This window comes from Cyrtonyx montezumae, unplaced genomic scaffold (genome assembly GCF_038088225.1).
Source record: "Cyrtonyx montezumae isolate F1298 unplaced genomic scaffold, pur_monq_1.0 scaffold_79, whole genome shotgun sequence".
Taxonomy (NCBI): Eukaryota; Metazoa; Chordata; class Aves; order Galliformes; family Odontophoridae; genus Cyrtonyx; species Cyrtonyx montezumae.
Window position 1 is genome coordinate 217,811 of NW_027072088.1, and position 17,442 is coordinate 235,252.

Genomic DNA, 17,442 nt, shown 5'->3' on the forward strand with positions numbered 1-17,442 from the left:
CCGTGTGGCATGAACCGGCTGCTCCAGAGCTTGGAGGGATGAACACAGCCAGCACGGAGCAGCACGGAGCAGCACGGAGCAGCACGGAGCAGCCATCCCCAGCCAACGGACACAGCTCCTGGCGCCCCAACCCACGCAGCTGTGGGGACACACACACACCTCTGGGCAGCTCCCACAGCCCACGCAGCCCAGCACTGCCCCACACCGACCCCGGGCGGGGGGGCCCGGCGCACCCCAGGGCCGCAGGATTTCCCTGGCTCAGCACAATCCTGCCGGAGAGAGCGGTCACCGGCGCTCCGCTTTTATTGCACGCCATAAAACAGCAATTTCTTCCCAAGCCTCCTCGCTAATTACCCAGCCAGTTCTCTCATTTCATTTTATTACTGGAATTAACAACGAGTTCAAAGCGTGGAAAGCTATTAAGATGTGTGATTAAGCCACATTCAATTAGTTTCTACAAACAATTTAATTGATGTTGCAGATAGAATTAACAGAAGGTGATTGTGTGAATGGCTCCACTGGCTGCAAAATGGGAGCTGCTCCGCTCGGCTCCGCGCAGCGCAGCGCGGCCACGGGCTCAGCCCCACGGCACGAGCACCACGCACGGCCTGGGGAGGGCGTGGGGCCGCACCGCGCAGCTCTCACCGCTCACCGAGCCCTCGTGGAAAGGTGGGGGAAATGCAGATGGGAGCTGGGAGCCCCAGCACAGCCCCGGCCCCGCTCACGTGCGCAGCCCCTGGATGGGAGCTGCTGCCCGCTCACCCCGGTGCCATCAGCCCCTGCACAAAGCACGAGGTGACTGCGGCGGGGCAATGTCGCGGAGGGGCAGCAGGGGCTGCACACAGCGCCTGCAGGAGGTACAGGGTGCACGGCCCTGGCAGGGCTCTGGTGCTCGAGTCAGAAGCACAACCCATCCTCAGGATGGGGCGCAGAGCTGGGGGCACCACCCCCATCGCGACTGGTCAGGGACAGGCAGAGGAATGATGGAGAGCGCAGATCCCGGGCAGGGAAGTTGGATAACTCCAAGGAACACCACTGAGAACACAAAGCAGCAGAGAGCTGCTCTGGGGTGAGCACCCTGAGGGGCTCTGCACGCTGCGCCCACCTCGAGTGAGGGGACAGAGCAGCAGGCCCAGCTCTGGCACTGACCGACGAGCTGTGCTGCCACATCCCGTGCAGGATGCAATGTCCTGTAGGGAACCTGCCTCAGCAGCGGGTCGGACAGATGACCCACAGAGGGCCCTCCCAACCCCCAAGCCTACTTCGTGCGGCTGGACAGCAGGAAGCACTGCAGCACCTCCTGGTTCACCCCAGAGGGTTTGGGGAGGGGACTTAATGGGGCATCCCCATCGGGAGCACTGCTCCATATGGCTGCCCCTGAACCCGACCCCCACACAGGGACGGCTCCTGTGCCCCACACGTAAGCGGTCTCTGCTGCAGGGAAACACAGGGCAGCACTACTTGGTGCAGAGCTGAAAGCTTTCTGTGAGATGGGGGGAGGAGACGCACACCCACACCTCCCAGCAATGGGCTGTGGATCACCAGTTGCACCAGGTGGAAGCAAAGCAGATTTTTGCTTGAGGCAACACAGAAATGAAATGAAACACCAAAGAAGTGAAGTAAGGAAAGCAACTGACATCAAACGAGATCACCCCCTGAGGAACGAATGGAGTAAAGAGGAGACAAACCCAGTGTGCAGCAGCATCAGCTGAGAGCAGTTAAACAACATCCCCAATTACTCTGCTTCTACCACTGGTTTTAACAACGGCCCTATGATGGCTCTGATGGAAAGCTGATAAACCCACGCACACACGTGAGCACACCGACAGCAGCCAGCACCTCCCGGTTCAGGCTGATAAAGACCAAAAAATGGGGCTGCAAAGTGAGAGGGCTGCAGAACCATCTAGAACCAGGCAGAACCACACAGAAACAGGCAGAACCAGGCAGCACACTGCTCAAAGGCTGAAAAGGAAAATAAACCTTTTCCAGTGCTCCCCTGAACTAGGGAAAGCAAAGACGAGTACTCTCCCTGCCATGAGGATGAGATGCTCAGGGGCTCCAGATATGGGGACAGAGCATCACAACCCATGAATCAGAGGCACGGACGCCCACGGGGCTCAGTGCACTCAAACACTACGTCCGAGGAGATGGGGGCAGAGAAGGGCCCGGAGTGTGTGGGGTGTGGGGGCCGCTCCCCGAGCTCGGCCAGCACAGCCCGGCTGCAGCGGGTGTCACAGGTGTGCGTGTCCACTGCTCACTGCTACAGCAGCAAACTGTGCTCAAGAGGGAACGGGGAAGAAGTCATTAGCCCCACAGTGGGGAGGCGACAGAGATGGATGGGGCGGCAGCTGCGTGCCTGAGCCAAGCAGCGAGGAGATCGGGGATGCATGGAGTGCCGGCGCGCGGCGGGCTCCCACGGCACTGTGTCCCCATTACCCAATACCTAGCAGCCAGGAAAATTGTTCCACGCCCAAATGGCACCACCAGACGTGGCTGCCAGGAGCCCTCTGCCTGCTCCTGGCCCGGGATGCAGGGAGGCAGCAGCCCCCGCTCTCACAGACTGACGCAGGGCACGAGGGAAAAGACAGATGCATTTACTGAGCATCTTTCTGCACTGAGGACGTTCCCATCAGCTCTCCCCCCCAGCCTGGCACGGCAGGCACGGCCTTCAGGGCTGGGACAGGGTTTCCTCCAGGCCCTGGTAAGAGCCATCTCTGCTGAACGACCCCGTGCTCATGGTCTGCAGCCCTCACCGACACCAAACCCTTTGCCAGCAGTGCCCCGCAGCCGTGGCTCTTGCAGGAGCGAAAAGGGACCGCCGTGCCCTGCCCGGCCCTCGGCCCACACTGTACTCACGTGCAGGCTGGGGTGGTAGGTGAGGACACCGTTGTCACACAGCGTCACGTACTTCTTCTTCCACTCCTTGTTGAGCGACTTGCCGCTGCGCTTGAGCAGAATGCCCTACAGGAGAAATGACAGCACCTTAGGCCTCGTCAGGTCCTAGCAGCTCCCACGCAGCCCCACAGCCACCCCCGGGAGACACCAAGGACCCACGAGAACACACAGAGCTTTCCTGGCAGTGCTTCCCTGCAACTGGCAGAGTGCTCCCCTGCCCTCCCCATCGCTCCCCGGGCTGACCCCATTCTCAGAGTGGCCGTGTCCGTGTGCCAGCACGGACCCTCTGTCCGTGCCCGGTCCCACACCACTCCTCCTGCAGTGCTGAAGGACGGTGTGAACGTGAGGCAGAGGCCAACTCAGCACCAACCACGCTCCTTGCTCTGCTTCCACACCTTCCCCCAGCACCCAACCATGGCCAGGGGATGGACAAGGACCACACGGGAGAGGTGGGGTAACAACACCCCAAGGAGAGGACCATTCCGGAGAGGTGGGAACCACACTTCGAGACAGCCTCACAAAGGATGGATGTTCCCATGGTGCCTGCAGCTCTCCCCTAGAGGTGTCCAACAGATGGAGCCAGGGACACGCTCTGGGAGACAGCAGCCAAGGTGCTGGTTCACCCCTTCCCACCTGGTGCTCCCCCAGACCCATCCCGTGGTCTCCAGGCACTGCAGGCTCACAGTGCCTGGGAATGGCTGAGCTCCCCCTTCCCACCACCCCGGCCCAGAACCAATTTTCATGGACTGAACCAACATTCGAGGCTGCACCCTCCTCACCTTCTCCCTGCCCAATTCTGACCCCATTAAATCTGTGGCAGCAGATGACAATGCACGGGGCAGGATGGAGGCAGCAACAAGGCGGGCATGGGGGCACTGGGACAGGGCCAGAGGGGGAGGACACCGAGCGGTGCCGGCAGGGAGAAGGGACAGCACAGGGACAGCACAGGGACAGCATGGGGACAGCATGGGGACAACGGGGAGGATGGATGACAGGGTCTGGGAACAAACAGGACCCAGGCTGCAGGGCTCTCCGGGCAGACAGCAAGGCGCTGCTCCGGGCCCCACGCCAGCACCTCCCCACGGAGAGACAGAGCAGCTCTGTCCCACAGCACCACGCGCACGGGGCCCCGAGGCACTGCCTGGAGATGGGGCGTCCCTCTGCCCCACGGAAACGCAGGGAATGAGGCAGGGCCTGGAGCACCGTGCACCAACAATGCTGCAGACACGGCCGTGAAATCGGCAGTAAGCGATGCGGAAAGGGCAGCAGTGCTCCGTGACCGCTGGCGCTCAGTACTTGGGAAGCAAACGGTGCAGAGAGGAACTGCCCCCACTCACGCGTGGAAGTTACAGTGGAGCACAGAGAGACAAAGCAGTCTGGGCAGGAGCTGACCCCACCAACCAGAGCTGACCCCACCAACTGGAGCCAATCCCACCAAGCAGAGCTGATCCCACTGACCAGAGCTGATCCCACCGACCAGAGCTGTTCCCACTGACCAGAGCTGATCCCACCAACCAGAGCTGACCCCACCAACTGGAGCCAATCCCACCGACCAGAGCTGATCCCACTGACCAGAGCTGATCCCACTGATCAGAGCTGTTCCCACTGACCAGAGCTGTTCCCACTGACCAGAGCTGATCCCACTGACCAGAGCTGACCCCACCAACTGGAACCAATCCCACCAAGCAGAGCTGATCCCACCAACCAGAGCTGTTCCCACTGACCAGAGCTGATCCCACTGACCCAGACCAGCCCCCAGGGAGATGTGACACTGTGACACCACGTGCTACGGCCGCAGACCCGAGGACAATGGATGCTGTGGTGCTGCAGTGCTTCTGGGACAATGACTGAGCAACGGCCAACACTGAAACCACAGAATCACAAAGGCTGGAAGAGAACACGAAGATCAGCGACGGTCGGACCTGAGCACACGAGGCCTGCATGGCCCTTAGCGGACACCGAACGGCCAAGCAGAAGCTCTCAGAGCCAAATTATTGATGAGAACATGTGATGGTGAACGGCAAATGTGTGTCCAGTGTAAGTATCTGCACAGACGTCTGACCCCTCTAAGTTTGGCTCATGCTCTTTAGTTAATGAGCCCAAGGAAATCATGAGCAGAGTGTGAATGCAACAGGAACTGCACAGAGCTGAACTGCTGCAGTGCCCGTGGCCGAGGAGTCGCTCCCTGAGCCCATGAGCTCACAGAGCAGTCTGTGCTGGGAGCACCCCGGGCAGCCCCAGCCCTGCAGCCTTTGATGTCCACGAGGAGCACCTCCAGGGCTCCAACCCCCTCTGTCCCTCCCTCCAGACCCACTGCTGCCACACTGCACTCCGACAGCAACAAACCTCTCCCTTACAAAACCTCACACATGAAGACAGCTCAGCATTACAGTCAACCTGGAGCAACAGTGAATCCTCTGTTTCGGGACAACTTATTTGGTCTCCCTCAATTAAATCTGCTCTAGGGCTGACAGAGGTACACATCTGGCACAGTCACTGAGTGACTGCCTCATGGACACCACAACTCCCATGGGCACCACAACCCCATGGGCACCACGACCCCATGGGCACCACAACCCCATGGGCAGACAACCCCATGGGCACCACGACCCCATGGGCACCACGACCCCATGGGCACCACGACCCCATGGGCACCACAACCCCATGGGCACCACGACCCCCATGGGCACCACAACCCCATGGGCACCATGACCCCCATGGGCACCACGACCCCATGGGCACCACAACTCTCATGGGCACCACGACCCCATGGGCGCCATGATCCTCAGGGACACCACGATGCCCAGGGGCCATACATGGGCCTGGTCCAACCGCCCGCCCTGCCAGAGTGCTGCCACCCTCTGCCCCAGCTGCCCCTGTTCTGCCAGTGCCCACAGCCCCACCTCACTGCAGCACCCACGGAGCCCCCTCCCCCTTCAGCCTCTGCTGAGCCCCCGAGCACTGCATGCAGCACAGCTGCAATCCTGGAACCTCACACACTGAGGCAAAAACAGACCCAGAAACAGAACCAAGCACAGGCAGCCCGGTCTGCCCGGCCAGAAGGCACGAGAATCCAAACCTGGGAGCAACCACATGGCCTGAGCAAGCACCTATAGCATGAGGGAGAAGGGGCCCTTCAGGCCAGGCACTGCGGGAAGCACAGGACGCCAGAGCAGTGCCTGGCTGGGTCTGCCCTTGGCTGCAGGGACAGTGGCTGCGAGGACTCAGGTCCCGGTGGCACTGCAGTGCTGCCTGCACCGGGGCTGCCCACCCCGCAGTCCGCCTCCTTCTGATGGCAGCCCGTGGAGATCTGGCTCAGCAGCACTTGGGGAACTCCACTTTATCCTGGAGGAAACTGCACAACAGCCCCAAGAGAGGCAAGGAGCAGCAGGGCCACGCGGTCCTGCATGCAGGAGCGTCCCCTCCTGAGCAGCCCTGGCTGTGCCGCTCCTCTGCATCCCCTGAAGTTCCTCCCCGAGCGCGGGGGCCGTGCACCAAGCACAGAAACCTGGGAGCCCACCCGCTCCATCCCCACGCGTCCTGCCTTCCCCGCGCTGCGGCCGGCGCGGTGCTGCCTCTGCTGGGTTTGGATGGTGGTGGTGCTCCGTAAAAGCAGCAGTAGCAATATGCAGTGTAATGAAGCAGGGAGCAGCGATGGCCCCCAAAGGACTCGTTTGCTCCACAAATCTCCCTTCCGCTCACTTTTTGCTAAGAATTTTAACACCAAACTTAATTGTAAAGTCGCGTATTGATTGGAAAATGCAAATGGCAATTTAAATGTAATCTAAGCTCTCAGCATGATCCCAGCTCCCGAGGAGGAGGAGCCACCGCCCTGGGCCCTGCTGCAGCACGGCCCAAACGGAGCGGGGCTGGGACCGGGACCCCCGGGCTGCAGCGCTCCACTGTGCGCCCACCAAGAGCGGGTGCACCTCCGGGAGCCCCGGGACACACAGCCCGGGGAGCGCCGCCTCCCGGCCCCATTAACCCACTGCTCCAAGAACACGCGCGGCTGCGAGGAAGCACCCGCAGTCCTGCAAGACCTCGTATAGCTGCAGGACAGGGCACGGCAGGACATGGCAGGGTAGGACACAGCAGGGCAGGACACAGAAGGGCAGGACATGGCACGGCAGGACATGGCAGGGCAGGACACGGCACGGCAGGACACAGAAGGGCAGGACATGGCACGGCAGGACATGGCAGGGTAGGACATGGCAGGGTAGGACATGGCAGGGCAGGACACGGCAGGGCAGGACACAGAAGGGCAGGACATGGCAGGGCAGGACATGGCAGGGCAGGACACAGAAGGGCAGGACATGGCAGGGTAGGACACAGAAGGGCAGGACATGGCAGGGCAGGACATGGCACGGCAGGACACGGCAGGGCAGGACATGGCAGGGCAGGACACAGCAGGGCAGGACATGGCAGGGCAGGACATGGCAGGGCAGGACATGGCAGGGCAGGACACAGAAGGGCAGGACATGGCAGGGCAGGACACAGAAGGGCAGGACATGGCAGGGCAGGACACAGAAGGGCAGGACATGGCAGGGTAGGACATGGCAGGGCAGGACACGGCAGGGCAGGACACAGCAGGGCAGGACATGGCAGGGCAGGACACAGAAGGGCAGGACACAGAAGGGCAGGACATGGCAGGGCAGGACATGGCAGGGCAGGACACGGCAGGCTGGCACAGCACACATCAGCTCTGAGCGCAGGAGGAGCAATCCCAGCTGTGGAGGGACCTCAGTGTGTATGGTCTCCCCCATCCCAGCGTGCAGTTCTGTGCCGCTGTGAGGGGCAGGAGATGGAGCAGCTCCCCCAGGGGTGCACTCAGTTCTGCTGCAGAGTGGGGACAGGCAGAGCAGTGTGTGCTCCTGGGGCCCTCTGCAGCCCAGCAAAGCTTCCACCTACCCCACACAGCCATGCTGACCTCCCGCCTTGCAGCCCTCCCTGACACTGCCCCTGTGTGCGAACCCAAAGTGCACAGCATGGCTGCTCCCAGCTCCAGCACCGCAGCCGCAGCACTCAGCCCTCCCTGCAGAGCTGCAGCACAGCAGCACAGCCCCAGGCATGGGGACGCAGCCCGTGGGGCACCCACCCCTTCTGCTGCCCCACAGCACACACCGACTGCAGCCACCTCGGCGCGATTTAAGCGTGCACTGCACTTCTCTGCTCAACAGAGGAACCGAACCACCCCACAGCCACACGTTGGGGGCTGCAGCAGCCACAAGCAGAGCTTCTGCCATCAGCCCCGTGGTGTGACAACAGCCACACGCCCTGGCCGAGGATCCCAAGGGTCTGCCCCTCTGCAGACCCCAAACAAGCAGCCTCTGCTCTCTGACAGCACGATGGGACAACCACAGCACGTCCACCTCCCAGATGCCCCGATCCCCCACAGCCCTTCAGAGGGACTGTGAGCAGTGAGGTTCCCTCCAGGAAGGACAGGTCCTGATCACAGGAAAGCCTGCCTGTCCCCAGGCTTTGCCACAGAGAGCAGTCTTGGGAGCCCCTGCTCCTGTCCCATTGGTGGTGCCTTCATGGGGGGGTGCCTGGTGGGGGGCTGGCAGCACAGCGGGGACCCCAGCATCACAGCACGGCCACCCCGCCCTCATCCCACAGGGTGCAGGTTGCTGGCCTGCGTTCTCCATCAGGAACAAAGCTCTGCACGCTCCTGAGATGCTGTGGATCATCAGTCTGATTCAGGCAAGCAGGAGGGCAGCAATTCCAACCGCCACAGCACCTCAGGAGCGGGTGGTTCCCTGCAGCGCTCCGCAGCCCCTGCACTGCCCCAGTGGAGGGCTGTGAGCAGCACACAGTGACAGTGACAAGCCTGTGCTGGGGCTGTGCACACCGTGCCATGCTGGAAGCACAGCATCCCCATGCTGCAGCCCCTGCTGCCCCCCAGACATGGCTCTGCCCCACACCACTGCCATCCCCAGCACTGAGCTGCCCCGGGCAAACCTGCAGCAGTGCCACTGCACACAGTGCTACACTGCAGTGCAGAGATCTGGGGGAGCCCCTGCAGCAGCAGAGTCAGTCCCCTGACTGCTGAGCTGGGGAATTCCAGCGTGGTTTGGGTCGGGACCCCAAAGCCTCCCCCAGCCATGTGGCCCCTCACAGCCCCATCCATGGCCTCGAGCACTGCAGGAATGGGGCACCCACAGCTCTGGGGAGCAGCGAGAGGGCCTCACTGCCCCCTGGGTAAAGAATTTCCTCCTCGCATCTGACCCAAATCTCCCCTACTTAACTTAAAACCAATCCTCTGGTCCCCCGAGGTCTCCATCCCCAGCAGGAGCACAGTACAAGGCAGTACCCCCGGGATGCCTGTCCTCCCCATGCACACAGCTCAGCATGGGCAGCGTGAGGACGGAGAGCAGCAGCCAGGGGACAGCAAGGCGAAGGGATTCAAACAGCAGCACAGGCTGCAAGGCAGAGCCACGGCCAGGGGTGCAGCTGCATCAATGCAAGGAAAGCCCGGTGCAAACATCACCCAACCGACTGCTTGGCTCTCCCCCAGCACTGCTGCTCTCAGGGTGATGTGCACACAGACACGCAGTGCTGAGCTCCTGTTGGGCCAGACACTGCACGGCACGGCACAGTGCGGCCACTGCAGTCACAGCGTCCTTGGAGTTGGGAGGGACCTTTAAAGGTCATCCAATCCAACTCCTCTGCAGTGCACAGCGATGCCACAGCTCCGTCAGGTTGCCCAGGGCCTGATCCAGCCTCACCCTGAAAGCCTCCAGGGACAGGACATCAACCTGTGCCAGTGCCTCTCCACCCTCAGTGAGACTTTTTCCTATATCCAAACATCTGCCCTCTTTAAGCTTGAAGCCATTCCCCTTGCTCTGTCACCACGTACCCTGCTGAACAGTCTGTCCCCTTCTCTCTGTCGCTCCCTTTCAATATGTAAAGGCCACTCTCAGGTCACCTCCTTGCTGCACAGCCCCGGCTCTCTCAGCCTGCCCTCATAGGAGAGCTGTTCCATCCCTTGGATCATTTTTGTAGCCCCCTCTGGACGCACTGCAACAGGTTCACATCTCTCCCATACTGAGGACTCCACATGTGGACGCAGTGCTCCAGGTGAGGTCTCACCTGCACAGAGCAGAGGGGCAGGATCCCCTCCCTCGCCCTGCTGGTCATGCTTCTTTTGACGTGGTCCAGGATATGGTTGGCTTTTGGGGCTGCAAGGACACACTGCTGGCTCATGCCCAGCCTCCCATCCCCAGTACCCCCAGGGTACTTTTTGGGCAGGGCTGTGCTCAATCCCTTCATTAGTAGTGGGGGTTGCCTCGACCCAGGTGCAAGATTTTGCATTTGGATTTGTTGAAGCTCAGGAGGTTCACCTGGGCCCGCTGATCAAGTTCATCTAGGTCCCTCTGGATGGCATCCCATCCCTCCGGTGCGTCCACTGCACCCCACAGCTTGGAGCCACCAGCAGCTTCCTGCAGCTCCCAACCCCGCTGTGCCAGGGGGCAGCGGCTGTGCAGAGCAGGAGCTGCAGCAGGTGTGGGGCACAGATGCCCTCTGCTGGAACCGCTCCTGCTGCAGCGTCCCCGTGCTCAGACTCCCGGCAGGGAATCCTCTGTGCCCACAGCCCCTTCCCAGGAGCTGCCCTCACCGCATCACAGAGACACTAAGGCTGGAGACCTCTGAGATCCCCGAGCTCAAGCACAGCCCGTGCCGGTGCCCGACTGCTCTTTGGGGAAGAAATTCTCCCCACGGCTCAATGTGACCCTCCCTGAGCGCAACATGAGACCACCCCCTCCCACCCCTCTGCCATTACCTGGAGTGGACGCCGACCCCATCACCCTCCAACCTCCCGGGACTTGGACAGAGCCGTGGGGTCTCCCTGAGCCTCCTCTGCTCTGCACTGCCCCATCCCATTCCCCGCAGCACAGTGCTGCAGATCCCCTCAGCTCTGCTGCCCCTCAATGAGTTTCTGGCAGTGAGGGCCCACCACCGGGCCCCATCAGGGCTGGGTACAGGGGGACGGAGGGGGCCCACGCGGGGACACGAGGGAGCCGCAGTGGGACGGGGGGGATCGCACCTGCTTCATGGGGATGGCCCTCCCGCTGCCGATGCTGTCTGCTTTGCACTCCGGCACCTTCTTGTCCCGCTCCGCGTCCGCACCTTTCCGAGACTGGAAGAGAAGAGATGGAGGTCGTTAGGGTGGGATGGGAGGGACGTGGCCCCGCCGCCCCCACGCAGGACAGAGCTCCACGGCCACGGCCCCCCCGGCCCCACAGCCTATGCCCCCGGCGCTGGCAGCGCTGTCCTACAGAGCGGGGCCGCCTGCCCCCGGCACACGGACACGGCACAGACAGATGCGTGGGATGCGGTGAGGATGGATGGCAGCGGGAGAGCCGAGCGGTGAAAGGAACTCACACCTCTACCAATCCAACAGGTTTATTCCGGGAGCACACTTGCACCATACAAAGTAGCACGGTCACCGGGCGGACACCAGCCCCTTACAAAAGAGCATGGACAGTAAATACCGATCCCACGGCCGGGGCCGAGCGCAGCGCCCGCCGGGCAGAGCAAACCCCAATAAATACAATATGAAGTGTACAGTCTGTGGAGCAGAACTCATTCAAAGTGCTTAGGACAGAGGGCAATACCACGTCATACACGGCATGGAGCACGACCAATACATTCAGAACCACGACAATGAGAGGGCAGCGCGGCGCCGCTCGAGCGTCCCACGCCCGTCGGGAGCGCCCGTGTGCTTTGGATCAGAGGGGGACGGCAGCCCCCGCGCCGGGACCCCGACCCGCCGGCCCGGGGCCCAGAGCAGAGCAAAGAGATCGAAAGAGAAGAAACTAAAGAGCCACAGATGGCCGCTGTGCTGCGAGGAGAGGAGCAGGAGTCCATGCAGGAGGTGCGGCAGGGAGGAAGGAGCCGGGGGCCGGCGGCGCCCGCAGAGCTCCAAGCAGCAGCGAAGCGTCCCTGGGCCCGTCCAGCCGCACTCGCTGCCATCGCCGGTCCCGGCGCCATAGGTCGTCCCGTCCCGTCCCGTCCCGTCCCATGGGGTCGTCGCCCGGCAGCCCCACGGGTGCCGCCAGCATCCGGCAGGCCCAGCAATGTCCCGGCAAAGTGCAGCGCAGGCCGTCGCGGCGCCTCCTAGACTTTACATGGGGGGATTTAAAAGGCTCCTGCGTGTCTCCGAGGGGGGGACCCATGCTGGCTGGAGGGCGGGCGAGCCTCTAATCTTAGATCAATCCCAGTGCCCATCCCTTATCCGGCCCTGGAGAGGCAATGAAAAGTGAGAGAATTGGTACAGAGGTGCCGTGTAACCACCTGGATCTTCTAATTTGGAAGGAGTTGGAAAGGCCTTTTTGTTGATGAAAAGTTGGAAACAGTGGCACATATCTGCAAATATTGAAAGAATAAAGAGTTTGGCAAGTTATACTCAGAACACGGACACGAGATGCCGGGTGGGCGCAGCCGGACCAGGCGCCGGGCGGCAGCGGGGGGAGGGGGGGTCCAGGCAGTGCGGACGGGCGGGCACTGCCTCCAGCCAGCGGCCCCCCCACGCAGCCCTCCCCTGCAATGGCAGGGCCCAGAGCAAAGAGGAGGAGAGGACAGGACAGGAGGAGAGCAGGAGGAGGAGGAGGCAGGAGCCAGGCACAGCTCGGCCGGATCGGAGCAGTGCGCGGGGCGCAAAGGGACCGCTCCCGGCTCGGGGACCCGGCATCGGGGGCACGGGGACAGCACTGCAGCTGCACTACACTGCCCGCAGGGAAACCGGTGGCAGAAAGAGCCATCCCTGCCTGCCCGCCCTGCCCCACTGCGGGAGGAGGTGTCGGGAGCTGCTGCTGCTGCCACGACCACACGGGGTGGAGACGTCAACGTGAGCCATGTGTGCACCAGCACAGAGCAAGCGGTGAGCGCGAGCCCAGGACGAGCACGGGTGAGAGCAAGCTGGAGCCCAGAATGAGCGAGTGAGCGAGAGCCCGTGATGACGTCCACAGCAAAGAAGCGTGACCCCGCAGCGAGCCCTCCGCCTCCCCATGAGCGCGCCTGCACCCAGTGAGCATGGCACCCACGGGCTCCGGGCTGAGCACGGCACCGACGCGCCCCAGGAGGAGCGAGAGCGTGAGCATGAGCCGACGGCGAGTCCAAACCCCGCGGTGAGCAGAGGATGGGTGGCAGTGCATGGGCACAGCAGCAAGCATGAGTGGGGACGGCGGGAGCGGGCAGAGGCGTCCATCAGCACTGAGGGACAACAAAAGCATGGTCACCGACAGCAGCAGACCTCCAGGCAGCGCCAGGGAGGGGTGGGCACGCAGAGGGGACAGCAGTGAGGACACAGCCATGCGTGTGGAGCCGTGGAGCCGCTGCCATGGGCTGCGTGGGCTGGGGGTGGGAGGCAGACGGGGGGGGCAGCGAGACAGCGTGTGCTGTGGGGGCCAGGAGCACATGCACAGATCCGGGGGCACAGAACTGGGGGCACAGAACTGGGGGCACGAGTGGGGAGCGCACAGAGCACTGGCGACACCAGAGCAGGAGCTGCCGGGACGTCCTGGATGGGGGAAGGGGGTGTGCTCCCAGCACGAGGAGTTGGGAATTTGGGATGCCAATAGTGCAGGAGAGGGATGGGGCCTGGGGTGCTGAGTTGGTGTGATCGGGGACCAGAGCAGTGGCAGCTGTTCACACAGTAACACAGTGCAGCACGGACAATGGTTGGTGGCGGGCAGTTCCACAGACAGCAGACACGGTGTACGGAGCAATGGTGGCTGGGAAGCACACGGAGATGGGAGGAGGGCCTGAGCCCAGCACACGTATCGGGCACCGGGGGAGAGGAGCGCGGGGACCTGACCTGGGCATGGGGACGGGAGCACCGGTGCACTGACAGCACGGGGAAACTCGGGCTGCTGACAGCAGGGCGAGTGTGAGCAGGACTGTGTGCACGGTGCGTGCACGGAGTGAGCGCACTGGAGGCGGGCTGCATCCAGCCAGCAAGCAGCCACCAAGTCCCTGCACCAGGGCCCCGCGCTGCCCAGGCTGCGCAGCTCTGCCTTCTCCCTGCTGCCTCCACTCTGCTGCTCTCCCCTGCCCCCAGCAGACCCCGGAGCACTGCGGCTGTCACGCTGCCGCAGGGCTCGGGCAGCACAGCCAGGGGCCCAGAGCCACGTGGTGGCACGGCACAGCTGGCACTGCTGGGGGCACCAGAGGCTTTGAGCCACGCTCTGGGGACACAGCTCCAAGGAGGAGCAGAGCTCAGTGGTGCTGTGCACCCAAGGGTGTAGCTCTGCCCAGCAATGGCGGAGAGCTCTGCTCCCTGCACACAGTGCGACACGCCCTGGGCGCACTCCCGACGTGCAAGGAGCGGCTTGCCGGTGCACAACTGTGCACACACCGGGACCCGCGCTCTCTGTCGCGCTCCCTACGCATGCAGAAGGGTCGCCCCTCTCCCTGCCCCTCCCTGGCCAGCACAGCCAGGTTCCCCGCAGCCCAGCACAGGCGGGGGCTGCCCGCCCCTCTCCCGGCTCCGCAATGCTCCCAAAGCTCCTCCGGCCCCGGGGCTGCGTACCGTGAAGATGTTGGAGCGCCGCTTGGACTGCTTGCGGATGGGGGTGGGTGTGTTGGAGGCAGCGATGGTCTCGATCCGCAGCTCCCGCTGGCTGATGCTGGGGGTGGAGGGCACCGAGGAGGAGTAGTCGCTGAAGGCTCCTCCGCCGTTGGTGGCCTAGGGCAGAACGAGACGGTGACGCTCAGCAGAGGCTGGCAGGCGCAGGGACGCGGTGCTTCCACGCACGGGGCCGCAGCACGGGGACGCTGCGCTCCAGGCACCACGCCCGGCACCAGCGGGGCCTGGGGAGCTGCTGCCCTTCTCTGCTTTGGTTTTCTCCCGGGCAGAACAGTAACATTCTGCAGTGACAAACAGGGGAAGGAGCCGGTGACACCAGCTGAGCCATGCTCTCCCCACGGCCCCTGAGCTGTGAGGAGCACAGAGCCCAGCCATGCTGCCCCCACCCGGGCTGAGCTGAGCACCAAGGGGATGTGCACCCTGTGGGTCTGGCCCTGGCCTCCCATCGCCCCACTGTGGGTGCTGCTACCCACGTTCAGGCACTGCATGGAGAACGCCTGGCTGGCAGCGCGGTGCCCACTGCCCGCAGATGGAGCCCTTGGCAGCAACACAGCCCCACTGCCCCACAGTGTCCTGTGCTGGAGCAGGGGCTTGGAGCACCATATCTGCCTGGAGACAGGAGAGCTTCTGGTACCCAAACCCAGGACAGGGGGAGCCTGGTCTGCCAACACCTCCCCAGGAGCAGAGCATGCCAAGCACGCACGCTCTGCCAACGCAGGGCTGAGGAACACGGGCACAGAGTAAGGGCTACCACATCCCAGAGGGCTTTGTGCCCTCGTCAACACATCCATGAAGCTATGACCGAGGGAAGGAGTCCACACTGAAGGGACTGCAGTTTGAGCCCCTGCCCTGGCAGCCTGACAGACCCTACTTATGTGGGATGATGGACAACAAAGCTCCTAAGAAAAAACCTCACTAAATTGTGTTCTGTACGTTATACACTCCTGTAACACCACCTTCACTCCTTGCCTAGCCAGAAAATGCTCCTTCAGCCCTGAGAGTGCCCGGTGCTGGGCCAGGCACAGGATGCTGCACCCGAGAGATGACAGCCAGCAGCACGTGGCTCTGCGGGAATGGTGCCCACGCAAAGCTCAGCTGTGGGAGAACTAAACAAGGGGACAGCTCTGGGCAGACCCTCTGTCCTGCCCCTGGCAGCTGCTGCCTGAGCAACCCAAAGAAGCACCCCTGGTCTCTATTAAAATCTAAACACACGGCGGAAGCGGAAATCTGGGTAGAACACATGCACAGATCCTTCCCATCAGCATGCAGTGGGAGGATGTCATGAACTGCAGTGCACACCAACAGTGCTATGGGTGCTCGAGCAGGAAAGAGCTCATCCAAAGTTCTGAAGTAGGAGCTGTCGCACAGAAGCAAGGGCTGCAAGAAGGAGCAAGGGCTGGGAAGGGCTGGGAGTGGAAGAGGAAAAACAAACAGCAGCCACTGCTTCAGCATCTGCACAGAGCGGGGCAGGGGACACGAGCACACGGACGATGACACCACAGTGCAGGGCACCTGAGCCCAGAGGGACACGGGTAGCACAGGGACACACACAGCTACTGCTCACACACTGCACACTGCTCACACTGCTCACACACTGCACACTGCTGCTCACACTGCTCACACTGCTCACACACTGCACACTGCTCACACTGCTCACACACTGCACACTGCTGCTCACACTGCTCACACACTGCTGCTCACACTGCTGCTCACACTGCTCACACACTGCACACTGCCGGACCATGCACTGCCGAGCTCTGCTGGGACACGCTGCAGCAGGCGTGGAAGGGTCTCATTACCAAGCACAGGTGAACTGCAGGTTGCCTTTCATTTCACTTGCAAACTTCACGTTCTCATTCCTGTCTGCTCTCATTAAGCACAGCCCAAACACTTCTGTATCTCAGCGAAGCACCGCACTCTGCGGCCGGGCTGTGACAGCTGACCCAGGCGGGTGAGCAGCAGGGCCAGGCCCATAGGCAGCACCCAGGGACACAGAGGGACACGAAGCACAGGCTCTGAGTGCTGCAGAGCTTGGGGCGTGCCCCTGCTCCTGGCAGCTGGCACAAGGACGAACTCCACCCCACAGCAGCCAAGCAGCAATGACTCACCCCACAGCTGAGGGTACCCCTGAGGACACCCCAGAGCCCCCGCAGGATGCAGCAGGGGCAGGAGCAGTGAGATCGGGTGCAGCAGCTCTGAGCGCTGAGAGCACCCACGGCCCGGAACGCCCGCGCCCTGCAGGCAGAACAGGATGGGGCAGGGTGGGAGCAGAGGCCAAGCCAGGATCCCAAACCCACCAGACCTGCTCGGCTCGCCGCAGGGGCAGGAGCAGCACGGAGCATCCCTGGGCTGCAGGGCCGCAGACTGAGCAGCCTGACAGCGGTGCTGAAGCTTCCCAGGAGCCAGGGCAGGACAGCAACGTGGTGCCACGGCCCTGAAGGGCACACCGTGCTCGTGCTCGGTAGGTGCTGCTGGGAATGCTGAGCACAGCTGGCCCCTTACTCTGCTTCGATGGGAGGAGTGCACCTTGTGGCACCACGCACCGCTGCAGAATTAAAGGAAAAACTCCAGAGTTCCCTGTCAAAATGAAACCAGGGCCGGTGACTGCTTCAAGAACTGCACCATAAATCCAATCATCCCTCGGCAAGGACAGCAAACCCCTCCTGCAGCACAGGCACCACCACAACCCTGCGGGTACAGAGAGCAGCCAGCACATGGCACCAGGCGGACAGATCCTCTGAGAGCTGGGAACACCGGGGAGCACCGGTCCCTCTCCTCTCCCAGTAACTGCCACCGACTGGTGTGACCACTGCCCGAGCTGTTGGGTACAGGCAGCGCCCATTTCCCACGGGCTCAGTTGGGCCATCCAGCTCTCAGAGCAGCCGGCCCCAGGACCAGCACAAGCAGGGCTGTCCCCAGCTCCTGTCTGCCCTAAGTGGCCTCTGTGGGGACGCAGGTCC

At 62.6% G+C, this 17,442-nt stretch overlaps 1 protein-coding gene across 4 annotated transcripts in view; it reads right to left on the reverse strand.

Annotated features, from left to right (window-relative positions):
* The window catches only part of AGAP3 (ArfGAP with GTPase domain, ankyrin repeat and PH domain 3), an 81,009-nt gene that overhangs the window by 27,992 nt on the left and 35,575 nt on the right, over nucleotides 1-17,442 (reverse strand). For 3 of the 4 annotated variants that reach the window (XM_065751661.1, XM_065751662.1, XM_065751660.1), the window contains exons 8-10: nucleotides 14,426-14,581; nucleotides 10,940-11,032; nucleotides 2,857-2,961 (exon numbers count right to left, since the gene is read on the reverse strand). In XM_065751661.1, coding sequence (XP_065607733.1) covers nucleotides 2,857-2,961; nucleotides 10,940-11,032; nucleotides 14,426-14,581 — 354 coding nt within the window. Of the gene's footprint in view, nucleotides 1-2,856; nucleotides 2,962-10,939; nucleotides 11,033-11,263; nucleotides 12,262-14,425; nucleotides 14,582-17,442 lie in introns of those variants that run through there. The other variant, XM_065751663.1, reaches the window with a different exon arrangement.